The sequence below is a fragment of the Lepisosteus platostomus genome, chromosome 4, assembly GCF_059453375.1.
Source record: "Lepisosteus platostomus isolate fLepPlt1 chromosome 4, fLepPlt1.hap1, whole genome shotgun sequence".
In the NCBI taxonomy this organism is placed as follows: domain Eukaryota; kingdom Metazoa; phylum Chordata; class Actinopteri; order Semionotiformes; family Lepisosteidae; genus Lepisosteus; species Lepisosteus platostomus.
The window spans coordinates 18,168,045-18,195,603 of record NC_142614.1 but is presented as its reverse complement, the minus strand read 5'-3'; the positions used below and the strand labels follow the sequence as shown (position 1 = coordinate 18,195,603).

The 27,559-nt window shown below is 35.1% G+C and overlaps 1 protein-coding gene across 7 annotated transcripts in view; it reads right to left on the bottom strand.

Annotated features, from left to right (window-relative positions):
• Positions 1-1,737: 1,737 nt before the first annotated feature.
• Positions 1,738-27,559, bottom strand: part of sh3bp2 (SH3-domain binding protein 2) — a 37,734-nt gene continuing 11,912 nt past the window's right edge. For 4 of the 7 annotated variants that reach the window (XM_088628819.1, XM_088628817.1, XM_088628818.1 and 1 more), the window contains 12 exons: positions 20,906-21,045; positions 20,362-20,464; positions 15,811-15,928; positions 13,948-14,015; positions 11,149-11,237; positions 10,415-10,483; positions 8,346-9,006; positions 7,879-7,990; positions 7,047-7,102; positions 6,306-6,387; positions 5,831-5,890; positions 1,738-5,139 (listed from right to left, as the gene is read on the bottom strand). In XM_088628819.1, coding sequence (XP_088484945.1) covers positions 5,002-5,139; positions 5,831-5,890; positions 6,306-6,387; positions 7,047-7,102; positions 7,879-7,990; positions 8,346-9,006; positions 10,415-10,483; positions 11,149-11,237; positions 13,948-14,015; positions 15,811-15,928; positions 20,362-20,464; positions 20,906-21,041 — 1,692 coding nt within the window. In that variant the 5' untranslated portion in view covers positions 21,042-21,045 and the 3' untranslated portion in view covers positions 1,738-5,001. Of the gene's footprint in view, positions 5,140-5,830; positions 5,891-6,305; positions 6,388-7,046; positions 7,103-7,878; positions 7,991-8,345; positions 9,007-10,414; positions 10,484-11,148; positions 11,238-13,947; positions 14,016-15,810; positions 15,929-20,361; positions 20,465-20,905; positions 21,046-22,490; positions 22,920-25,358; positions 25,768-27,559 lie in introns of those variants that run through there. The other 3 variants (XM_088628816.1, XM_088628814.1, XM_088628815.1) reach the window with 3 other exon arrangements.

The following is a 27,559-nucleotide window of genomic DNA, read 5'->3' as shown; positions in this document are numbered from 1 at the left end:
CTAACCACTTTGCCACCATTATAAATGGATGGATATCTTAGTTATCTTTCTAGTTCACAGGTTTGCATGCATAATTTAATTTTGAAAGGCGCTGAGACATCAGGTACTACTGTTGTATTTATGAAAAAGAAACAAAACAAAAAGCATACTAACAACTGTGCCATCCTACTCTTTAGTTAATACAATTTATTATTTATAAACAGTTAACATTGTTAGCAAAATATTTTGAATTATATTTAATTAGTCAGATTTAATGTATATTTGAACAATGAAAATATATTTTTACAAGATGCGGGGGAAAGTGCAACAACTTATTACAGTGCTAAATTTAATATTGATTGCTAATAGTTTATGCTAACACCTAACTTTCTTAATTAGGTGTAATTAAAACAGTGAACTAAGTGTAACATACCATTCAGAAATACAATCGAGAATAGTTTTGTGGTGTTTGTATGGATGAAACGTTTCTAAAATGTATAACGTAACAAATTTAAAGACGATTAAATTCTGTAATCTTTCCACTTGTAATGTCATTAGACAGAACAAGAAGTTTCTGCTTTGTCTAAGGATGGTATCAAAAAGTAGTCTAGGTGGTGAGAAAGCTGTGCTTAATGATAATTAAGTGACTTAAAAGTAAAAAGAGATGCTTCATATTGCTTGATTAATTTTAAAAACTAAGTTATAAATGCAGACGCGATCGCTGCCATAAGCGCTCCAGGCAGTAGAACGTTCGTTCTGTACTGCTGAGCTCCGCGCCTCCTCCCTCTCTCGGTGCCGCGCCCCTCTCTGACGGAGCGCAGTGGGCGGTACGCTATTTTCAGAGCCTCTGATTGGGAAAAAAAGACCTGCTGATGAGTTTCACACAACAGGAAGAGAAAAGAATGGGATTTTTTCTCTTCGAAACGTGTGTTGTCTTTATGACATTCGTGTATTTTAAATGTTTAATTAAGAAGTAAAAACCTTACAGCGTACACAGAGATTCTGAGCTGATCACGAGGAAGAAAAATCACCCATTTTTCGCGCATAAAAAGTGGTTTTTAACTCTCGTAACCCATTTTTATAGGTTTTAAAGTCGTGCAATGTCTAAGTTAAGCAGGAACACATCATTATATCTCATTTTTTATTTTTTTTTCAAAAAATTTAAAAATCGTTTGATGTAGTGACAGCCAGCCAGTCAACAATCTTCTTCTGGTTTCCATTGAGCATGAGTGAATAATTTCAGTAGAATCCTCAGTTTCATCACTGTTTTGCAGGTCAGCACCCTTTCTTATAGAGTACATACAGTAAAACTTCATTGAAAGCATCTGTAGGGAATGCCAAGTAAAAATGACAAAACACGCTGTCACAGCGATGGAAAAATGTGCTTTAACTATTGTTTTTCCACAAATAAATAGAAGTCCACTTTCATGAGAAAGGCCTTCAATAAATCAAATTGCTTTGGTTTTAAAGGAAATCATTACAATAGTGTAAGAGTGAATTAAAGGATGTCATCCAATAATCACAAAACACAAACCCAGAACTTCATTTTAGGTGTCCATTGACTTAAAACATTTAGTTCCACCTGGGTCAAAATGTACAGTACATTTTCATGTTATGTCTCACAAGCTGAATGGAGAATTGTGTATTTTAAACCCTGTATATTTTATATGGAATCTCCTTACAAGAATGAAATCTGTATATTTTATCATCTACTGTAATTTACATGAACATTATCACAAACAACAGCCTATCAGTTCATTTAGTACAAGAATATTTTTAATATTTTAAAGGTCTGACATAAAAAAACAGCAGTATGTAAATCTTGTATTACATTTTATGTTCATGCATTACAATTAATTTAAATATTATTGTTTATAATTAAAAGATACACTAATTGAAATAAAACATTTTATTTACATTACTTTGTAGTTGTCAACATTGAATAAATAATGATAATATTAATTGACAATTTACAACTGAAAAGCACATTTTGGTGAAAATCCAGAGAAGTTTTCAGAAAACACACACACCGTTTCGCTTTGACTTTAATATATTCATGAGCTGCATGTGTAACTTGGGTCCATGCGTGAAGGGGCTGTAGAGAAAATGTTATGGAACAATGGTAACTGTTAATTTTTGTCACTAATATTTTCAGTAAGAGTTCAGCTGACCATAACATTTAATTTGTATTATAACAAAAAAAAACATTGAAATAATGCCACACAGTAATAACAGAGAGTGGCACAGACCTGAAACCAATACAGGTTACTGAAAGCACACAATGGTTAGAGACCCAGAAACAGTTTTTTTGGACCTGTGAATATAATACATACAAGCTGTTTAAGTTGGCATGACTAGGTGAAGTGACCATGACATTTCTGGACCAGAAGTGAGTATTAAGTGCCTGCCCAGGGGCTCATTAACGTCACTTTCATCCTCTTCTGCTACTCAACCGCCAGTCAACCAGTTGTTAGTTTTCTTATTGAACCCACTGGTGGAAGCCCCTTAAATAATCAATGATTAGTAGCAACTCAGACCGAAATGTCAACAATCAAAGATGTTAAAACCAACATCTTTGCCATTGGAAAGATGCAGGATGTTTGTATCTCACAGAAAGCTCCAATTAAATACTGAGTTTGTGTATAAATCTGTGGTACAAAAACCTACACTCAAGGCCAGTTGTTCCCAGGCTTTTTAAGTGTGCATATCTTTTTTCAATTTCTAAGGATGTGGACCACCAAGTGCTACTACCTGTTTTTCAAACCCTTTTTTACATGGAAATCTAATGTAACAATACAGTAATAATCTGAATTTAGCAAACATTTGTAATGCACACACCTCATATTATATGAAATTCTTATCTGTTATCTCAGAGAATTACTGCATAACCTAGTGGTGCTCGTGCGTGAACACGTGAACTACTTAACTGGGAACTGGTGTCATTTCGCTTACTTCAAGACAGAATGTCAGGCTGGAGCAAATACAGTTTAAATCTGATTACACATCACATGTTTATTTTCCATGGACCCTCAGTAGTTGCTTCGCGGACCACCAGGGGTCAGCAGACAACAGATGGGAACCTCTGCTCAAACCTTACTTCTGCACTTGCGAGAATTTTCTCCTGAAAGGGGAAATAAATTGATTCTCTTTCAGCAAATAGTCAGTTAGTGAATGTGTTACCGTAGGTGTGACTGCACTTGTAAATCCTCCTTGTTCCAGGTGTTCAAGGTTTTCTTGCAATTACGCAGCAGGTAGATTGCTTTCAACATGCAGGATAAAGGATTCTAAACAATAACATGACATCAGGAATCTGAAGTATTCCCAGGTACTGTAGATCTGAAGTTTCTTGTATGAAGTGGTTTCCTCTGTGCACACAGTAATTCCAACAAAAATACTGGGTGCAAAAGATGGTATTATATTTCATTACAACACAACATTTTTATAGTATCTGATCCAACATTTTCTAAATTGGATCAAATCATTGATTTGGCTCCAGATCCTAACTGCACCACAGTGACCCCCAGGGAAAAACAACAAATTGTAGGGAGTGATGTCAGTTTTGTAGTAAGAGAAATAAATTTTCATTAGTCAGTAAAAAGCAAGAACAATATGAATTTTACAGAACAGTTGACTCAATAATTACTGTCAAACTATTGTGTTCTTATTGGAAATAAAATTAAAGAAATGAAATTTTCCTTTAACCAATTCACATCTGTATAATTCAATAATCTTTTTCTGAAATGCTATCAATTCAAAGCCAATAAACACAGAAAATTATGCAAAAGAATACTAACTATAGCTTCTTGTATTAACATTAATGGAGGGGCTGTCCAAATCGTCATCTATAATTTTTTTTTAATTGCCTGTTTTGTACTGGTTCCAGGATAAACATGCAAATGTGAAATTACCAGGTTGAAAATTTTATATATCCTTCCCAAACTTAGTGTGTTTGACTCAGGTTTCCTACAATGTTTTTGGAATGGAGATTATTTTATCAGAACATCACTGTACTGTATGCCTGATAGACATTAGGAATCCTCCTGTTTTCACTCTTAAGAATGTTGCTGTTATCACATCCCAATCAAAGGGTGATGACAAGTTGTGGAGCCACAGAAATCTACTTTAGAAATTCCCCTTACAGGGTTCTCCTACAAAAGATTCACATGAGGTCTCCCATAATTTAGTACACAACCATGCTTTATCTTACAACTAAAACCAACTCCACTTCAGGAGCACAATTTGGGCTCTTTCTTTTTCCTCCCTAGCTTTTGTAGCCTTCGTTGTCAATTTGGTGACCTGAGCAAACTGAGATTAGTTTTTAAAATGTAGCTTAAAATATATTTCAGAATATCGTTTTACATCAGATACTTAGTAGCAGTTCATTAGTAAAAATATTTTATAAAAATATAGTTTTTCTGTAGACTGCCTTACATTGCCTTTGTGGGTACTAGATTTTTACAACATTGTGGACCCCATCACATATACTATAAAGGTATAAGTAAGGCAAGCACTGAGACTGCTGATGAAAACAATCATGAGTCACCTGTTCTCATTAACTGATAATAACTTTACAGTATAAATTTAGTTGCACCTCACTGTACAACTTATAAATATTTTAAGCAAAACAGTGCTTAACATCTCATACATGACAACATACGTGGGACAGGCCAAGCATATGACATGTTGGAGTACAATTCAAAACCAATTTTTGTTTTTATGCTAAAAAACAAGTGATGCTTCCCTTCGCAAAATACGTTTGCTGTTTGTATCCATTCAAAACTAACAACACCATCAACACCATGATCTTCTTTCCACACAGAGTCATGGGTGACTTGGACCCAGCCTCATCATTGAAGCAGATACACTGGCTTCTTTCAAGTAAAGGTTGGATGAGATCTCCAAATCAATTAGCTTTGAAAACCAGACATAGAAGATAGTTTCTCAATTTTGCCAAAACATCTTCTTGATTCTGTGCAACACACGACTTGATTTGGTCAGGTGGGAATCAACATGCTGGTCTTATCACCTTGGCGGAGTGTAGCCATATGGTTTCTGAAGACACAGTGTGTTGTGATTAGGGAGGGGGTAGACATAGTAGTGCTCAACCAAAGCTGCTAATGAAGGGAATGTCAATTCTGCTTCGAGGAAGACTCTGGAGTTCTGCAACAGAAGAAAGAATCATTTGATTATGATATGTTGTTCATGGCAAAGAGGACAAACTCTGTGGAAGATTACTCTGATTAATTTGCAGTGTATCTTTGGAGCTTTCCCATTTTATGTCATAATATACTTTGTTTTTACAAGGCTATGCTACAATGAACTGTTCATAAGGAAAACCACAGAAGGATATAAGGAAGATAAGCATGAAAAGGTTTGTGCATACTTGGTGTTTATATATTCAGAGCAAAACATTTGTCAAAAATGTTTATTAGCTTCCAACAAAAGCAATTTAGAAGCAAGATAAGCACATTTGCTGTGAGCCATCAGCTGTTTTGTCATTAGTGAAATGGCAGAATCTTGGAACATTGCTTTGTGTTATGCCAAAATTCACAGCATAGCAATGCTCAGATTGCACTAGTGATTAGGGAAACAAATGTTCTTATTTTGTAAAATTGCTTTGGACATGCATGCATTAGCAGTGGATACAAAATAAATGTCCTTTCTGATGGCAGCCTTTTTGTGTTTCATGTTTTAATATGTTGAAGTAATTAAAAAAGTAAAAGCCAAGCAGAAAAGAGAGTGGGGGCTGTTCCAGGTCATGAGAGGAGACATGAAAAGTTATTAGTGCTCCCTCAATCTAGTAAAATTTAAAAACCGCTGTACTAACTACAGAGAAAACTGCAAATCTGACCTCCTCAAAAATTCTGTAGTTCCTTCCTTTATTTAAGCTTTCATCCCATACAACTAGGACCTAGGTTAGAAGGGAAAATAGTCAAGAGTTACAAAATGTATTCACAAGTCACACAGAATCACAATGCTATAAAACTTTGATACTGAAAATGATCAAATCAAACTACTGAAACAGTTTATAATTGAATACAAAACAGTTTGTTTAAATATAGCTGATACCTTAGTTATTGTTATAGTTTATAAAGAGAACTCAGCCATTTCTGTTAGTAAGCCTATGACAAAGGATGTTGAATGAATTTCAGACAGGTCTCATATGATATGAGTAGCTTTTCAGTTCAAACCTCAATGTTCTTTTATCATTCATGCTTTAACCAAAGACTGCCTAATTGTGCTCTGTTTATTGGTTTATATTCCAGATCATATAGTTCAGTCATCAAATAATAAATGTTATTGCAGGAGTTGTGGTATAGTCTTACCTTTGATGTTTTTGTTCCCGAATTTCTAACACAGTAAAGACCATCCTGTGGAGAACCAGACTTGGAGGATGATTTAAATAACCTGCAATCATATAGGGAGTGAACACAAATGTATTACAAACAAATAAAGTAAGGTGCTGTAGAAAAAATGTAGAATCGTGATTCTGCAATTACAGATGGCAATGATACAAGGGGGACAACTATAAGACTATTGATAAATAAAAGCCAAAACATGTATTTTCACCTAAAATAATTTAAGCAAATACAAAGGGTACACACTGTACAAAATTGTATTTGAAAACCATGTAAAAGGTCGATGGAAGGAATTACATTTAAAAATCCTTTATTACTAAAAAGGCTTGGAAAAATATATTCTGAACGGTGTGAAGTGTAGTGTATGATTTTCATTTTATACTAAAATATCTTGCCATCTTATACAGTGATCAGGTCAGGTAAGATCAGATCACTTTATTGGCCATATACAATGTCTTGTATTAGGAATTTGTCTTTTCGCATACCCCAGCTTGCTCTCCATGAGACATACAGACACACAGACAGGGAGAGAATTAAGTGCACATCGAATTGTGCATCAGTAAAATATAATGTTGTGATATAATCAAGCTGTAAATTTTCTTTGTTCCTTAACTCTACAGAGGGCTTCAACATCAGCAACGCCCTGTTTTTGTAGCACGAAAAGATGTTTTCAAGCGGTGTGAAACTCTGTAGCTGAAGGGTACTTGCTTTTCAACATCACTGGTTTCCTTTGTGTTGATGAACACTGAGTCTGGTAATTGTACCTGATGGAGGGAAAAATAAACAGTCATCAGAACAACGATCATGCGAAAATCAAACACAAAAAAGGAAACACAAACAAGCATAAACTGGATCTGGAGCACATAGCTACGGTAGTATCTTTAAGTACTGTACACACTAGTTGGTGTCAACTGCTAATTGTGCAAATTTGTGAAATATTGTGTTACTCAGGAAACACCTTTCATTTACCTATTTCATTTTTTCTGAACAGATCTTTATCAAACTCTTTTCTTGAAATGTTAGTTCTTATTATTTTTTATGAAGAAATATATAGACAAAGGCCAAAAAAATCTAAATTTGTGCAACAATGATGTGCATTGGCATTTTCACAATTTTCCACATTCAGTCTGCACTGTGTAAACAATTCCGCTACTTTCAATATAAGTATCAATATTTAGATTTGAATCTCATCTGCAACTGAGGTACTCAAATACGCAGAATGGGGATATTACAAAATGCAACAAAGAAGGCATTGATTCACAATATGCACATGAGCGCCTTTTTGTTTTATCAGAAGGTCTCTGTCTCTGTTACTGATAATGCTATGATGTCTTTGATCAATAGTTTTATTAGTCTATCTACAAATCCTGCAAGGGATCCCAATACTGTTGCATATGTATGGTATAGTGGAAATTCATTAATTGAATAGGAATTCATTAATTAAGTAGAAACTGTCATGCTCTAATCTCTGTAATCCAAGCCCCTCTATTAACCATTGGGTAATGGTGGGGGGTGTTGAGGAGGGACAAAGTAGCCTTACATTTTCATAGTCATCATCTGAGTCGTTCCCTTTGTTTTGGGATCCTTTCCGCAGATGTGCTGGGATCTCATCCACAGGAGAACGAAAACTCTGTCCCTCTGGTGATGATCTTCTAAAGATAAAAGAAAAAAAATTAAATAAGAGGAGCAAATTTGAAAAATGTCCTGTCCTGTCCTAAAGGTAAAACAAAATACAAATATTTAACTGTACAGTACCTTAAAGCATTCATGTCTGCTCTGTAAATATCAACTGTATTATGATAACAGTATAGGAGAATATATTTATTCTGCAAATCCCCCTATTCTGTTTTGAAAATATCCTGGATATAATCAGATGAATAACTTATTTTCTGTATTTCTCTAGTTAATCAGTTAAATATAAGTGCATAGCTCTGTTGAATTTCTTAACATTTATCTCAATGATAGACTATATTGGTGTGTACCAGAACCTGTGGACACTGAACTTACTGTATCGACTGTCCTGGAGGTTTGGGCTTCGGCTTTGCTGAAAGAGGAGGAGGTTTTGGAACCAAAGGAGGCTTATAGAGGCCGGGTCTCTGAGTCTCCGGGGATGTCTGCAGCTTAACTTCCTGATATTTGCTTCCATTCTTGTGATTTGGCAGCCAGGGCTTATTCTCAGAAATGAGAGTAAGCTTTTTCTGAAGCTCAGTGCAAATGGGTAACGTAGCAGGAGACGATATACCTCCCATTTTATTGTCATTGTTACCACAAGCAGGCAAAGTGGCAGAAGGTTTGCTGGTAAGATTTGTCTCATGAGGCATCACAATTGGGACTGGAGGCTTTGTAACTGCGCTACACTTCAGGTTTTTGGTAAGGACCTCTGGTTTCTCTGGCTTCTGCAAGTGAGGAGCGAAAGGAAGAGGAGGGGGCGGTTTTTTGCTTAGAATCTCCCTGGACCCCAGATCACCTTCAGGCTTCTTCAATGGAGGACATGGAGGAGGGGGTTTCTTGTGGAAGGCCGGCTCCGGCGCATTTTTCTTGTGAGCGGGAGTTAGCGGAGGGGTCAGACGGCTTGTGGGTGAAGGTACTGGAAGTTCATGCTGGAAATGTGGCTTCAGGGAAGGCACTGGGGGTGGAGGATATGTTGGTGGAGGTACAATTGACCTGCCTGGAATAAAATAATAAAAATGAGCAAAGGCAGGGGGTCTTAGCCTCTGCTTATTGATTTCTATGTGCGCAATGCGATAAAAGACAGTTATACATTTTTACTTTACTCTCCCTTCACATGCTCAATTCCCTGTTTAATAGTAGGAACTCAGAACATAAAAATAATAGCAATAAAGAACAAAAAGGCCAAAAATAAATTTCTACCATATTATGATATTGGCTAAAACATCCAGCTCTGCTGCGGAGAAATTTATAATATGGTGGTTTATCACGAGGGAAGTAGAGCCATTCGAAAAGATCTTCCATGTGACACCAGTCAAGTTGTGACTAATGTTGTGTGAAATAGAAGAAGGCTTTACATAGAATTAGTCACAATTTCCCAGTCTTGTTTGTTCTTTTTTAAAGTTTTGAGAAGACTTTTGAAAAGTTTTTTTAATTCATTATACATGAACAATCTAATTTTTATTTTTTCTTAGGGCAATACAAAATCAAGGATATCCTATACAAAAAAATAGCAACCCTTTACAAAATATAGTAACTAGTAACAACACATATTCAGGTAAGACCAGGATTTTTTCAATTAGTCAGTCACAACCTAATATGTTTTTGGCATGTGATGGAAAGTAGAAAGTCTTTGAAACCTTACATGACTGACTGTAGCATGTGATAATTTCTTTTTAATATTCTTCAATTATCTGCCAAAGTCTGAAAGCTTCAAAGCATTGTTTGAGTCATTGCTTGTGCCTATTTTTATATTTAATAATGCCCCAGAATTGATAATTTAGTTGAAGTCAGCATTCTTATGATGGATATCTGGTATATTAGCCATAACATTTTAAGTTTTTAGTAGATATGTCTGTAATCTTTTTTTAGGAACAGAGGAGCTCTGCTAGGTCATCATGGTTGACAGTTTTAAATACTTTGCTCTCTTTCTTCAGTGTCTTCAATAGAATTCATATGCAGATACATTACAGCGACCACACATTGTACTCATCAACATCTCGCACATATTGGTATATAGAAATAAACTTTAGAGCAGTGGTTCTCAAAGTGTGGTTCGTGGGCTGACCTGGTCATCTTTCTTTAAGCAAGTCTAAGCAGCTCCATTCTTCACATGAACTTTTTAAGTAATGAAAACATGTGCAAACTATGCAATTTTGTACGTAAAATATTTGCACTTTCATGAAATTGAATTCAATATTAATTTTAGTACATTAATAGGTGATGAATTTTACGGAGTAAGAAGTGGACGTAGGCATAGGTGGTCCAATGCATCTGTGACTTGGTTTAAGTGGACCACAGACCATAGAACTTTAAGAGCCACTGTTTTAGAGGATAGCATCATAAAGACTTATGTGGCAAATAAATATCTGTAGTTCTCAAGGAAAGTATTTAGAATAAGTGGTTACCTTGTGAAGTTGGCGATCCATCAGGCATTAAATACTCTTCCTCATCGCTATCGTCTTCGACTGTAAAATCTAAATTAGTGGGAAATTTACTATTGTTTTGATCTCTTCACTTTTCACCAATGATTCTATGTCTTTGTTAGTAACTGGTGGTGTGACAAAAAGGTACTAAACAGTAGCAACAAATGACACTGACATTTAGAAATTAGTACCATGTGCTGGATAACAGCATCTACTGTATTGTATATCCTGATCCATACAGCGAAAGACAGAAGAAGACAATAGAAAGTCTTCAAAAAATAAAATCCAGAGAATAGAATGAAATGTTATATTTTTTTGTATTGTAAAAATAATACAGTAATAACTGTAACAACTGTAATAATAACATTATTACTGTATACAGTAATATACAGTAAATTAGAGTACAGTATTGGTACTGTATACAGTAACAATACTGTTTATAACTGCTTTCTTTATTTCTAGGTTACAGGGATAAATTGGAAGAAGTGATGATGATGATGATGATGATTATATGGAGATATCAAAGCATCCCTTCATTTGTTCTCAAAATAACCAATCTGGCACTCTGTTTCAAAGACTCTGAAGGTTTAATGAAATTAGGGTAAAAAAGGAAAATTACAGGAATCACATTGCTGAAGTCTGGTAATTAGTTTATAGACAGTATGTAACAGTTTTTTTATTTGAGTAAAACAAATATCCTAGGAAATAATTTTTACCTTCATCCTCAGCAGCACTTGGTAAATACTTTATATCCACGGGCCGTTCAATTGATCCATAAAAGCTGTCGGCATCAGATTCCGAATCACTGAGAGAACAAAAAGATTTATTAACAAAAAGATTGTATTGATTTTACCCACAAGGGCTATCAAAATGTTTAATATAGGGAGACTCCAAAACACCTCACTGTAATTTATAAAGAAAACAATTTCAATTGAATCTTAGCATTCTCAGGTTTTCATGCCCACATTTGAAATCTTTCAGAATTTTATAAAAAATAAAAAAATGTGAAAATTACTTGTAAGTTCATACGTTTTACTTCCTGGGGGTATTTGAACGAAGTATTTGTTCTATGTCCATCATAAGTAAGCTGATTAAGATGAAGCCAGATATACTGTACATAAAAAGTTCTCCAGCAGCTATATCACCCAGCAACTCACAACTGACAATCCACTGAAGCACAGCAGGTGTGAGCCTGATCAGTACCTGGATGGGAGACCTCTTGGGAAAGCTACGGTTGCTGCTGGAAGAGATGCTAGTGGAACAAGTTTGGAGTGTGAACCCTGCAGTCTGTGTGGGTCCTAATGCCCCAGTATAGTGACGGGAACATTATACTATACCATTAGGCACCAACCTTTGGATGAGAGTTAAAAATGAGATCCTGATTCCTTAAAAATCCCAGGGCTTTTCTCGAAAAGAGTAGGGGTGTCAACCCAGTGTCTTGGTCAAATTTCCCCCTAGCTTTTATCGATCATGTCCTCCTAATAATTCCAATCAATAAACTGGCTTCATCACTCTATTCTCCTCCCCACTGATAGCTGATGTGTGGTGAATGTACTGCTGCACATTGGCTACAGTTGCATCATCCCTTTCACTGTAAACTGCTTTGTGTGGAGTGTCCGGACAAGCACTATATAAGTGCAAGGAATTATTATCATTATTGTTAAACTAGGAAGGTTAGGGATTTCTGATGTCTCAATGATTTGATACTTAAGACCAATAAATGAAGAATTCATTTTTTGTAAATCAACATTTTTGTGATTAAATAAATTGCTTTTCAGTTCTGAAGTTTGCAATTAAAGCAATCTTACTTAATTTTTTTGCCTCCTAAACCAAAAGGAGTCAGTGCGATTTTTTAACTTACTGCATTTATTATTTTATTATTAATTGAGCATGTTAAACCAAATGTAGTTTCAAAAGCTTAGGTTTAAATGGAAAATAAACTGCATGACTCTCTTGCTCAGTTTGCACCTTTTGGCGAGTTCAGAGCCACATTCACTTGAAAGTTTTTGAAGCGTTAGATACCCTGCAAAGGATTTGGGTTTCTTATTTACATTACAGAGCACTTTTTGATTTTAAAAGACATTTTTTTTCTTTCATTTCAAGATAAATTTGACATTGATTTAATAAATACCAAAAGCTAGTACAATACAAAGTCAAATGCTCTATATTCAATTGGTTTGGCTGTCAGCCAGGCAGGGCAGGATGGATTTTCAGATCTGTCTTGGCTGTGGCAATATGCAGTGAGGGTTTGAACCAGCCTGCTGGTGCATTAGTCTTATTTGTGTTGTTCTGTTTGCACCATTTCTGTTTAATTTGATTTCTTTGCCTTATTTTTTGCAGAAACTTTTATTTCACCCTGCACGGACATCAGCTTACATAAGAACATTTTTGCCCCTGCATTGCATTGGTGCTGGTCTGGTAAGGAAAGGCGTGTACCAAATTAGCTGCCCCAGAAGCTCACAGATGAGAACTCGAATTTCAGCTGCAAGGAGCCATCAAAACTGCATCAAAAAATGTGTTTTTGTGTGGTGTAATCATGGTCATGCATCTCTACAGTTTGTGTGTTTGCATGCCTTTTGAATTAAATTAGCCTCTCAGGTTCCTTTTTTTCGAGTTCTCAGTGTTTGCGTCGTTGTGGTTATCCTTATAACATTTACTATTTAAAAAAATGACATTCTTGATCACAGCACTCTGGGTATAACTATGCAAGTCATTTCACATTTTGAAAACAGTTTTCTCATTGTGGATTTTTTAAAAGTTAAAAAGTACAGATACAAAGCATATGGTTTCACATGGAGACAAGTCATACAGTACTTTATACTGGAGAATTACATTCCCTTTTAAACTTAGTGTTCTCAGTGGGAAGTGTGATTTGTTTTATGATTAATGTTTGAAACGTGCTTTATGTTTAGCTCTGGTTAGCTGCATGAAGAGGAAGTGACCCCATCTAGTAAATGGCTCTGAGGAAACAGTCCACGGTAAGGTTGGGGAAGGGGTGACGAAAAAGGACACGATTTTAAATTAGAAGAACATTTTTTCACAGAGGTTTAGCAGCACCATTTTTTGCAACACTGTATAGTCAAGTACAAGGGCCTATCTATATCAATTAATAATTCAAAATACCTAATGCAATTTACAACGCTGGAGGAGCCTTGAATACGGCTGCTTTTTTTTAAGGTAATGACAAAAGAACGAGCCACTTCATAGTATCCCAGTAGCCCTTGCATTATACAATACAAAAGAATTCATCTTAAATCTACACTTTACAATTGTAGTTTTAATTGAAGACTAAGATGACTAAGATCACTAAGATGACTGATTTTACTGCTGCTGGAATTAGCACTGACACTGTACCCAGAAAACAGTTTGGCTACCTACCTAAAATACTTTTTCAGTTCTGCAATTTGCTCTTGGGTATTCCCAGAGCTCTTCATTGCAGAAACGGCAAAAAGACAGATGTGGTTAAAAAAAAGCAAAAAAGATGTAAAAATAATCAATTTCTGTTTAATCCTTACCTTGGTGCCTGAGTATCCCTTTTGTCGTGATAATAGTCAATTTCTTTTCTCAAACTTAACATCCATTTCTGTACATGAAAGATAACAGAACAAATAGATTAATACCATATTTGGACATCTTGTATCCTGGAAATGCATTTTATTTATTTTCTCTACATCTGGCTTATTCCTAAGTAACACAAATGCACTAAAACAAGACATCTTCCTTTTCTGAGTGACTTCTTTACATACAGCATTTTCATTATGTGCCCATTATCAGCTCACTTAGATATCTGCCATGATAGGCCAGTCCCAAGATAGTTCGACTGTTTCAGCTGATCCCTGAAAAAGAAATCCAATTTAGCCCCCATCTCAAGACTCCCTTGTGCAGATTCCCTTCCAGAAATGGACTGCTTTCCCATGAGCCAAGACCCGTGCTCATACAAGGCAAGATGAATCTCCAGAAGATGTGCCAGGACAATGTATAGTTGGCAAACTACAGTTTGCATGAAAAGAACCTAATGTGTCACAAGCTTAATGCGGAAAAAACTGTAATAGTTTACTGTCTATGGTAAGTAGAACATTTCATGTGTGAGTGGAGTATTCTAGACCATTTTGTGTCTGTTTTATCCCAATGAAGATATAGAAATGATTAAAATGTCATGCCCTCTTAAGCTGATTTTCATCCAATATATTTCAGTACTTTTATTTTGGAGCTATATTTACTAACTTGTGTTATTAGATGCACAGAGTCACATACTTCCTGTGAAAGATGTTGCTTCCTGGAGGGCTGATGTCTCATGCTACTGTATATTTTATAGAAGCACAACAGTCATTCTGGCTTATGGGTTAGCCATGCAAGCTTTAAATATATATATGGTATGTTAAAATGACCTGACAAATTGTAGTTGTTCCTATAATTATGCCAATATCAACAATCATTCCTTAGTCATTTAACATATTAGTGCTTGTAACCAGATGGAAAGGCATTTTGTCTATCTAGGATCAATAATAATGCAGAGCCCAGCTGTATCGATAGACCTGTGTGACGGTCTGGATCTTAATAACTTTAGCCAAAAAATGTTGCTAATTTGGTAGTCACTGCATAGATTGGATAGGAGGATCATCACTGTGTTTTCCTTGCATAACATCTTTGCCATTGTGTGCCAAGCCATTTTAAGCAAGTATCTGAGCTGATGATGGACACACCAGGTATTGATAATTTGCACAGAGGTACCTGAATTGAATGCCCTAGGTGACTCATTCTAGCTAACTTAAAAGTCATGAAATGGTGTCACAGCCAGGTACCAGTACAATAAAAGCAGCCAAAAGTCTCTGAAAAAAAGTTCCAGATAGGAGCAAATTATTACTTGTCCTAACATCCACCTGGGACCCAAAATCCAGCACTGAGTGTAAAAAATGTCTAAGTAGAGTGGGAATGCTAACCCTAACCCTAGCTGGAGTTACAACAGAGCATTCCTGCAAACTGCCTCTGAAGCTCTCCAGTCACCAGTTTATAAATGTTCCTCAAACCGAAAAATATGACTCTAAAATAATCAGAACCACTGAAAAAACCTCTTGGAAATTCAACTTCTTCAATGATGCACCTTCTTTAAGCAAATTTTCAATCAGCTTAAAAATGCTACAGTATATGAAAGATATTGAAATTAGTGTTCATTACCGGCCACTGTAGGCTTTGGGTAAAAAGAACCATTACATGTAGACTCCAGTTATACATTTAGTTGCACGTGAAACGAAAGAAATAAATAAGAGAGTTTACCCCTTGTAAAAGGTTTTCTTACACATTTTCATTTGACTCAGTTTTGGAATACAAATACCGAATGGTGCAACATACAATGTACAGTACAGAGATTTCATTCTCACTTTGCGCTCCTCCTCGCAGGCTGCAGAGAAGTACCACGTGCGGTGTTTTTTGCTGAAGTGCACGATCTTGAAAGGAAACACGTTGCTGGAAGTTGTCTCCTCAGCTGCCCTCATAACCCTGACAAATAGGAAAAAGAGGGAAAAATTAATCAAGATGACTTTGGACCCTGAGTATTAACTGGATTAAAAAGTAGTACATTAATAATCTTTTAAAAGACCGGAGACCTGATTGTTGCACGCTCCATAGTAAATTAATTAGATGAGCCAGTGTGTGCCAGTAAGAATAAAATGGGCACTATAACAAAAACAAAAACACATTTTTCCTCTTGCCCTGAAGGTGACCTGTACTTGTAGAAATAAGACTGATAAGACTTTTATTTTAATTTTACCTGTTATACTACAGTTAATTTATCGATGTCTTCAAGCACATTATTGTATTTGACTTGGGCTCTGGGGAAGTGTGTTGTGCTGTGTCTACTAACTGTAAATGCACGAGAAAAGTGTGACTAATTTTAGAATATTACTCTTACAAAACATTATGAGAAATACAGTATGTCAAAACGTTAACACAGCAACACTGAAAAAAGGGCTGTAGGGTGTGTAATAATATAACCGATTAAAACTATTAAATCAGATTAACTTTAAGCAAAAGAAGATTATATTGAAATTTAGAAAAGAGGTAAAGCCAATTTTTTTTATTTTAGATTCAAATATAGATCAGATATTGTATATAGATCAGAGGTTGTAACTTGAATGTAAGTACTGTACAACCAAATTCAGAACTGTGGCAACTGAGTGTAGTAGTGGTTAGGGCTTGGGCCTTGTACCTAGAAGACTGTTGATTCAGATCCCAGGGAGAGACAAATGCTTAGTCCTTGAATAAGGCACTTTTAAGTCAGTCAGGCATCAGACAAATATCATTTACATAATGTGTTGCATAATGTCACAAATGGCAAGTCACCAATACCATTCACTCAGAATCTCAATGGAGACATATTAATACAATGAATCTTCATTGATCATTAACCTTTATTAATTTATACTTGTATTTTAAGTAGGCATATGATCTGAGAATATGTAAATATACCATGAGAATCAAATCAAATAATCAGTTACCCTATAATGCTAATGAACAATTGTAGAGGTTATATTGTAAGGTAATGTAAAATGTACTTTTCTTTGTGAGAAGCAAAACTTCAGAACAGTTCAACCAGAATGATATGTTCTCACAGAAGAGGTACTGCACCGTGACAATAGTTGGCACTTCTAAAACCACACAGTGAATTCTTGTAAATGAAGCTCTAACCTTTGTCTAAAAGTAATAAGCTTAAAAATGCTATACTGTATGTGCTGCCCTAGTATTTAAGGTCTTGTGAAACCAATTCAAACATTTAAAAAGCCTGTGGAGTGGCACTGATCTGCTTAAGTGTATGCTTGATGTACCAAAAGCTGATGCTTTCAAAAGAAGCTTTAATTTGCGAAATGAAAAGCAGAGTTTGCTGTATATTTTATTTTTCTACAGATGAAGAGGATAATACGCTCTCCTATTTGTAAGAGGCAATACTAATTTGACTTTAGTATTCAACCTCCCCCCAAAAATTTGAAAACATCTCATTTTCAAGACTAAATGAGTGTTTTACTATTATTTGTAATTTTTGCAATTTGTTCAACATTTAGTTCTATGGCAGATCACTATTATGACATACTGTACAACATAGTGAAATGTTTTTCAAATCTCTTGCCTTACAGATTTTGTTCTAAAATGCATTTGGTTCCAAAATGTTTCTGAAGAAAAAAAAATGTTACGCTGTCCTTAAAACCTTGTGTTTTCTGAGAAAATAATGCAAAGGAAAAATTCTCAAAGGAAATAGGCAAGGTTTTGTGCCAGGAAGACTGAAGTATACAGTACTTCTCTATGGATTTCATAGTGTACTGTATGTGATTATACACACATTCAAATCCCCATAAATCCAGAAATAAAGTAATTCCATAGCTTCACACATAAACCTCAAAGGAGTCTGAAGATATATTCATCATATTCAAACATAATGTTGTTTTAAGTAAGGAGCACTTTGGAAAATACAGCCTACCTAAAACAGAAAATTAAATACATATATCATGTTTCTGTAGAATGTGTATAAAAATATACTTTTAATGTTTGTGCTGATCTGACAAGGAACTACTATCTTTGTATGATGAATGTGTCTGCTCAGGAAACAAACCTTAGTTTGAACAGTGTAGATATATTTAAAAATATTTTTATTGTATTAATAATATACCAGTGAAAGCAGTATAATGTTTACCTCAATCATAGATACTAGCATTTACAAATCTGACAAAATGCTAGCTCATTTAAAAAGATGGTTAATGTGCCTATGGTACTGAAGATTTGTTTGACCTTCATCATACAGTAGATGCATTGTTTCTTCTTTGCAATTTGGAAAAAAAGTACAAAATCTGTCATTCTAATTCTTATCACCCTTACAAAAATGATTTGTAGATGAGCACAAGTTCATATAAAGAATTTTGGGCATTTCTAGGGAACCATTGCTTATTTTTGTAAAAAAACTAACATGAACAGAAACCCTTGGAGGAGAGGTAAAGATTCTTACAGTAAACATTTTTCATCTTGCATAACCCACACATCAAATTCATTCTCACTTTTCCAGTTCTGGCCTAATTTGATAGTAATTCCATTGCTTTTTGCTATTGCTTCTTATATACATATTTTCTTGGATTTTTATTTCATTTTAGCTTGCCCATTTTGAATAAAGTAAAAAATGATTTAAAAACCTTTCCGAGACACATACATTCATCACTTTACTATCTTTTTTTCCTATACATTCTTTTTTCTTCATTACATATTCCTAGGAAATTTGAAAAGGTTCTGGTTTAGCCTGTTTTTGAATTGATCTTTTCTCTATCTCATCCTAGTTTCTTCAGAGGAGAGCATTACAACTCTTTTTTTAGCTTACAGAAAAGGAAGTCTCCAGCTCTGCTTAGTAAATTCATTATTCACAGAAAATTGAGGAAATATTTAAGAAAACACTAAAATATCAAGCTTGTAATTTTTTTAAGAGAGTAACATTACCCCATCTGTACACAAAAACAGACCCTGTTAAGTAGCTAGCCAAGCAGGGTAAGATTCTTGTCCAGTATATCTTTTAAGACACCCTTTGTCACTTAATTAATTATTGACTATTATTATAGCAGTGTTGAAGGGTCTTGCTCCCAATATCACCTAAATTATTTCATTAAACAAATTACATGTTTACAGTATCTCATGACAGTTAATTATTCCATGTCTTTAGAAATTGATGATTTAATGACTACAAATAAAACATGATAGACAGGTACTCTTCAGGTGTTGGATTAGGGAATCCTGCTGTTACGTACAGTAATACTTAATAAAGACTAGTTTGCACAAAGTTTATTTAATTTACATGCTATTTTCAGAAATATAAACATAGTTTAAAAGTATATCAATTTCCTTTATCTCAGTTGTTCTTTAAGAAAAACTAAAAGCAAATTCCCAATAGTAAAACAATACATGAATAGACAGAATAAAAGAAAAAAACAGTAACAATCTGTGGCAATTACCGTACTTTGAATCCAAGGCACAGGAAAATATTTTCACATTTAATCTATAGTATGCTGAAAAGCTTATACACCTTTAAAAACATGAGAATTACATGACGTAAGCGTTTTAAGTGGAAATTAAATTTCAATGAAATGCAAGAGATACTAAACATTTCAGGTGTATTTTGTGGGACTTTTACGTATTTTTATTAAAACCTGCTAAAAATGAAACTTAACCAAACTAGCACAGTCTGCAATTTGAGTGTTCTGTTATTCTTAACATTCAGGAAGCTATCAGAACTAAGCCTCACACTTAATCTAAATCTTGCTTTCATTTGTGTTTAAGAAATATCATTAGCAGCAGAGGAGAAGAGAACACGACTGTGAGCTTTTGGGGAGCTATTGGAAGAAGACTGACTAAGGGGGAAAGATTCAGGTCGGGCAAAATCTGTACATTTTACTCATCATCCTGCCCTGCACATCAAGCAAACTGACCTCTGAAAAGAGTAGAAAATCCTTGAAGCCTTGTACATTTCTCTAATCAATACATTTGTACACAAGGAACTGCCAATCAATCATTAGATGTACTGTACTATCAAACTATCTAAAAATTCATTCCTTGTGAATCCTTGGTGTCCAATCAGGAATATGCAGTATCTCTGCCTTTTTACACAGTAGACGTTATTTGAGTCCAAATCTCTTATCTATTATATGTCTAGCAATTAAAAATAAGTGAACAACTATCAGATCCTGTCTATGTGACTTAACAATTAAGCAGACCCATCCAAAGGTTTTGTATCGCTTAAATATTACACCCATTGAGTGCACAATCAAAAGATTTGGGCAACCCCATTAAATGAGTTAAAGAATGGAGAGTGATGCTTAAATAACTTTTTGAAGTCCAAAAAACAGTGTTAGATTGTATGTCAAACATCCTTTGCCATAAACCTTCTAAATGCAACAGAGACTGACCTGTTGTAGCCGTTCAGAGAGAAGGCCCCCTGTGGAGATGGAGAGGTACTGGTCTTGAAGTAGTAAACGCAGCCTTTGTGAATGATGACAAAGCGCAAGGGCCCTGAGAAACAACATCTGGTTAAAACATCTCTGCGTTTCCAGATTTTTCTCTTCACATTTCTTTTCCAATTGTTCTGTTCCATTGTATGTGTCTGCTGTCAGTCTCTGATTTAAACAGGTTACAGCTGGTCTGGAACTTTATCAAATGATAGCAACTCAATTTACAATTTAAAACATAATTGCTGTTTATTATCAATAATATATTTAGGGTATAGTATTTTTTCTCATATTTTATTCTGTTGTGGTGAAATGTACAGATGCAATATCCCAAATTATTATACAGTTTTAAATGCTCGTTTGGTTTCCCAGTAGTGAAATCTTTTGACTAGTGTGATTTCAGTTCTAAACACGGGGTCGAAACATTAAGAAAGAGACACTGACCAGTGCCACTCCTGTTTCTCTGCTCAATCCACCTGGGGAAGGTCTGTTACTCAGTACTCACATTTCAAGAGGTTGATCTGTGTGCCTCCTTTCTTGTGCAGATATCCAGAGTGCGTGACTCCTCCGGGCATCGTCAGTAGATTCTGGGCCCCAATGGCTTTCATGGGAACAGGCCAGGAAATCTCTGCCGAGGCCATGTTTCTGCACAGGACATGAGCCAGCTTAGTTTAAAGTTCAATAAAGTGTCCACTCTGTAGATGAACACTAAGGTGTGTTTTCTCAGTCCTCCTAAAATCCGGAATGCTGATTTGAATATACAATCAAATGGCAGAAGGTAAAGAGAACCAAAGGAAAGTTGCAGGAAGTGCTTTTATTTTCCTAAAACTGAAAATGCCCTAAAAATGATGAACAGAGTTGTAAAATGCATTTATTAAGTAGTTGCTTCTTTTAATGAAAAATAATAGCAATGGAATTGGAAAACAAATCAAAATCGAACAAAAACAATTATTTTTAATATTGTTTCTCCAGACGGATGTGAAAGTTCACTATTTAAATTTCTTCTTTTTCTGTTGCACTAATTTATGTCACAATTTTCCATGTATTTTTTTCAGGGAGGGAATTAGATATATTTTTTTAAGGATCACGGATGTTGGTAAGACATTTGGGGGTTAAAAATCTGTTATTCATCTGAAGATTTCTATGCTACATGTACCAGTAAACCACAAAATGCAAAAAAATAAGACTGTTGTCTTCAAATACAGTCCTAACATTTAACAGTGAGAAACTTTACATTTTAACAAGTTCTTCTATTATTAAAACATAAAGGGTAAATGCAAAACAAACTGCAACACTTTTCTTTTACCTGTGTAAATTCAGAATTCTATCATGGTAAATTTGCTGAGAACCCTACAGATCATAAGGATGCCAATGACAACGCATTATAGTAAATAAGAAAAGTAAACCATTTTTTCCTTAAGTACCTCAAAATACTTCAAAAATGCTACATGCTTCTATATGCTCTGATATAGAGCAGCTGTTCACTCCAAAAATTACACATGTGGTTCTCATGCTGAAATGTTGCATACACTAAATGTGAGCTTCAAACACTGAAGTGTCAATCACCAGCACTTTGCACATTTTGAAAATAATGCCACTAGTGTTAGTTTACTTTCTGTTTGTCACTAATGTTTCTGCCTGATTACAGTACAGTAAGTTATCGCATTTAGTTAAAGACATGTATTAGTGTCTCTAGAGTTATTATAAAGGAGGCATACAATATATTTTTTTTGCATTTACAAAGTTTTTGACATTTAAATTTCTCTTGTACCATTTTGTCATCTATATTTAGTCCATAACTCAGCATGCTGGGGACTGTTAGAAGAAGTCTGAGAGAGAACATAATACCACAAGTTCTAAACCACAGAAGCAATACACGCACAGTGCATTGGACCAGATCGTTTTTATAGAAAGTATACCACTTTTTAATCTTCCTAAAAAAATAAAACAGTCAAAGTCATTCCTTTCAGATTTTGTTTTCATACAAGTAAAAAAATCAACTAAAATCTTGCACGTGCTCAAGATCAAGTGAAATTCTGCAGCCAGCAATTTTCTCTTATTTCATAAAACATCACAAATTGTATATTTACCTTCTCATTAGTTTCTTCATGAGTGCTTTAACAGGAGGGCTCTCTGTAAAAAGGTCCCAAGCCGAAGTAAAGATTGAAAGGATATCCATAAGCAATTTAACACACAACGCATTAAAACCCCAAAAAAGCCATAATATACAGGGAAATGTTCAACAGAATGTTTACCCTAACAGGACATGAAGGAAGCACAAGTTTCCTGTGGAATTTACCCTGTCCTTCTCAGCTGTTTATGACTTTCTGAAAATTGCTTCCTGAGCTGATCTACCTAAGCACTGCTGGAATATGTAAAGAGGGAAATGGAACACTGCCTGTCATGAGATATAAAAGGAAAAAAAACATAATCACTTGTTTTCAAAAACTGGAAACTGGGTGGAGTACTGGGATAATTTAGTGCCAAGAGATGTAAGACAAACTCCCATCTCAGCCCAAACAGAACTAAAATCAGACACAAGAACTCAAGAGGCAAATGAGTAATTTTGCAATTACATAAAAAATGTGAGGCCCTGTTCAGTAACGTTTTAAGGATATGTACAGTACATATTAAATTATTTAGTTAATAGTATATTGCCTCAATGCATTTGAATTCAAATTAAAAGAGCTTAATGCTACTAAAGTAATGCAGTATGAAATCTGAAAAATAGACTCATGGCTGTTTAGGCTAATGCAATCATGACACCTTTCTAATAAATATCAAGTAACTTTGTAATGTTTAACATTTAAACTTAAAAAAGATATCAATTTAACAAACTGGTAAACCTCTCTTTCAGTTGAATACTTATTTTAAGTCTATTAATCTGTTATGAACTTTGGACTAAAACTGCTAAAATAATTCTCATGCCTTTAAAAAAGACCAACTGTCAAAACCTGAATTGGTGGGAGCAGTATCCTCCTGAGGGAATGAGGAATATCACTGACAACGCAACTTTAAAGTTTCTTTTAAAGAAATGTTATTAAAGAATAACCCATGACCAGAATGGGTTATGAACAAAATGCCCCAATTAGTGCCAGGTTTGCTGATGTCACCAACATGAGTGTGAATTTGGCATCAAAGATTCCAGGCAGTAAAAATGTGTGATTTTTATGAAAAGTTGGTGGAGGGTTAATAAGGGACCTATAGTACTTGTGACTTTGACATCCTATATCTGCATATCTGTCTTCAGCATATTTTTGCAGTATCACACTCACTTAACACGTAACAAGTCCGTACGTGCTGTGGAGGACTTTCACTGGTTCAGCATCATTATTTAGATTCTAATCACCAAATATGTTTTTGTGTAGATCAGTTTTTCTCAGAAGTCCTCTGAGTTTTAAAGCTCACAGTCACAGTGGTTATTTCCAGCAATGGTACCTCTCTAACAACCATACTCTGGCAAACAAAGTAAGAACCAGGATCTTGTAGTTTACAGATTTAATCTTTTTAAATGAGGTGATTTTTGAGGTAAAGAAATCATATTGCAATTAAGTAGAAAAAAGGCTTATCAGCCCGTGTTATGCTCTTATGTCTACTGGCCCAACATTACTGAGCAGAGGTTCAGTACAAGTCACCATGGCAGTAAGCAACTGACTCTTGAATTGTGCACTCTTTCTTCCAAGCCCACACTCCAGCTGAGGTACTGTCTACTATACTGTAGATGTGTCTGGAAGTGTCCAGATATCTTTCTTCTCATGTATTGTATGTAATTCAGCCCTATACTAGCCTGTTCGTTAAAAGTGCATGTTCCGAGAAAGTGTAAAGACTCTTTGATTTCATTACACTTTATCCTCATTACAATGCTTTTTTAAGGAAAAGTTGTATTGTTAATGCCACACACCTTGTCATTTCCGTGAAACCTTATTATTCCCTAACTTAACAACTATTCTGTACAACTAGTCCAGGACCTAGTATTCTTCCTCTTGGCCAGCCTCCCTGCTGACACTATCCATTCACTCCAAATTACCCATAATTCTATGTTTGCCTTGTCTTTTCTATCCATGTCTCTCTCTATAGTGCATCCACTGACTCCATATTGCTGCACATCTGTTTGAAAACCCTAGCTCTCACTTACCACTATATCACCATTCTGTCCTGACATCTGATATTCTGCCTTTTATTTCTTCCTTTCACCCTGTGCATTTCTCATTTTCCACTACACTTTTTTACCTCCTAGCCATTTTCCCACTTCCAGAGCCCATTATTTTCCCATTTGACCTCTCAGTGTTGGAAGGATCTACGCTCAAACATCAAAGTTTTCCATCCCTGACCACCTTTTGCCACCTGCATGAGACTTAAGTGTTGAAACAGCATATCTGGTCTTGCTTAAACTGTATTTCACTAATGTTTTCAGTTCTTAGACTGGCAGTGTCTGTTTCACAGTGAATTTCATGTATTCACTATTAACACGAAATGCCAATATGCTGGTTACACACGTTTGTGTCCGCACCATTTGCATGTTGTTTTAATCCTTATTTTGATTTGTTTGGATAGCACCTGTGTTACAATTCCAATTTGTGATGGCTTTGTCTTTTTATTAATTTATTTTTACCCAACGTTTTTCATGATTTTCCCTAACACAATTTCAGGATTTTAAACCTAACATAAATGATCTACTGTAGATAAACAATAAGAATAATATATACTTTTATCACTTCTTCAAAACTGCTGCACTTTCCCTGGAATGATTTTTGTGTAAAGTGTAAAGGATATACATTAGCAACAACTTTGATAAACTAGATACATGGATATACTGTAATTTTAGCAATTTACTAATATAACAATACATCCTGCAAATAAACATGCAGTGCATTTTCACTTTTAGGTTTTGCCATCAGATATTTAGAAGACATAATAACCAAGCACCAGCATTTCCACAAACGTTTTTCTACTCTCACCTCATTTTCCTCTGAGTGTTTCTGTTCATATCCTCAAATCTTCAGGGCAAAACCGAAAAAAAAATTACAAAATTTGTATTCCCTTTTCCAGCATTATTTACATGATAGGCAAGTTCAGTGAAAAACCAAAATAAAAGGTTAGAATAAAGGACCAGATAAACTACAAATACAAGTCCAAAGAAAAAATCAGCAACCTAAATGGATAAATACTACTCAATCTTGAGGAAAAAAAACCTCTGGAAAACACAGACGTTTTTAAAAGAAAGCAGGAGATACTGTACAGTGACTGTCACTGAAATGGTAATAAGAGAGCTATACAAAATGCAATGCCTAATTCAAACAGTTTCCTGGTATGATAATCCAAATAAGCTATTATGTAACTGGTTGATTCAGCAGTTGGTATACAGTATACTTCCTAGAGAGGGAAGAGGGAGGCTTTTTCAGGCTTATCATTTGATCATTTCCAGGAACCCATTGTGTAAACTGCCTCAAAATGTTACTTAAGTTCCAAACTTCAAAAGAGCCAAAAGAGCCTATCTAATCTACATACCATTTGAGTGTATCCCACACTTTTCAAAAATACATTTCTTCACCAATTTAAAGCCTTAAAACAATTAAACAAATTAATGGATCTTTGAACAACTCGTGAAACCTAAGTCAATATTCCAAGTGTGATGTTGATTGCTAAATGAGCATTTAATTCACATAGGATTCACAAACTTCTGAGTTTAAGTTAAATCTTTGAAACAAACAAAGCTGCACGGTAGCTCAATGTCTTTGAGCGTAACTGTGTTTTCATTGTATTCTACTGTTAGCTGATTAAAATAAAAAAGGTCTAACCTTTGATTGATGCCATACTAACTGAAAGGTAGAAATAATTAATTGAATATGAATGCAACAGAAATGTTTTTAAATTATGGTTTGCTCTATGCAGCATGTTCTCTATACTGTATGTTGACCTATACAGTACATGTGGAATAGTAATCGCAATTCTAACTCTATACTTGGCCTATTAATATCATTTTAGTATGGCCAGGGGAAAAGGGTTCCTGTTGTGTTATACAAGTACTTTGTTTGCCAAGAAATTTTCATCGCGCACTGTTTCTAACCCCATGAGAGAAGTATTACAAAACGGCTAGAGAACTCTATACAAGACCTGACTTAAGCAGTTTTAACTTAGTCAGAATGTTAGATATACCCCACAAGAGATGTCACAGAAGACCATATAGCTTTATCGCTTTATTGTATATAGCCTCAGTTATCTGATTAGCATACCTGTGTATTTGTTTTCATAGTAAGCATTGTGTAACATTTGTTTAATCTACAATGAAAACTTCAAGTCTGTCCCACTCTGTTTTCAGAAGTCCTCTCAATGGGCGTGTGTCCTGTGATGTGCCTTTTGTCCTCTTTCAAAGGATCAATTTTTTTTTTAAAGACAAGTGATTTAAGTTTTCTGTTCTTTCTTTGTAAGTTGTGATAGACAGCGTTTTGAAGGACAGGCGAAAGCAGGAATGGACAACCCTGTTCCCAGAGGGCTGGTACAGTATGCCTGCAGCTTTTTCATTGGGACTTTGCTATTAATGACCTACAACAGTTCATTATTGCCTTAATGGGATAGATTTAACAAAGGAACAAGTAATGGTTTATTCCATGCTGAAAAGAGAAGAAATGAAAAACACAGCGTTTCGGCTGTGGAGTCTTCTTCGGGTGAGAACTAGATTGAACAATGTCTGCCAATTGGTTGAAGAAAAACTGCAGATACAATGGCCATCTCTGTGCTAGTGAAACTTCCTTTGTCCTCGGTACCACAAATATATTGTATTTTTTTCGTACAGAGCAGGCATCTCATTATGGCTTCATCTGTTCACTGTATAAAAGCTTTCAGAAGGCAAGGTATTGAAAGAAACTTCTAGGAAAATTAATTAAAATAAGTGCATCTGCAGCAAGGTGTACAGTATATACACTAAATAATTGTACTTACATTGTTAATACTTCATATTTTATAACCCTGGCACATGCTTTTTGACTATTAAAATTCCAGATTACACCTCTACCATTAGAGAGTTGTATATTTTACAGAAGTTACCATTACAAAATTATACCCATTCACTACTGTTACAGGTTACAAATGAAGAGTTTATCCTGGCTCATGGTTTTTGAGCTCTTGGAAACGTTTTTTGGTAGATACAATTATAAAGAAG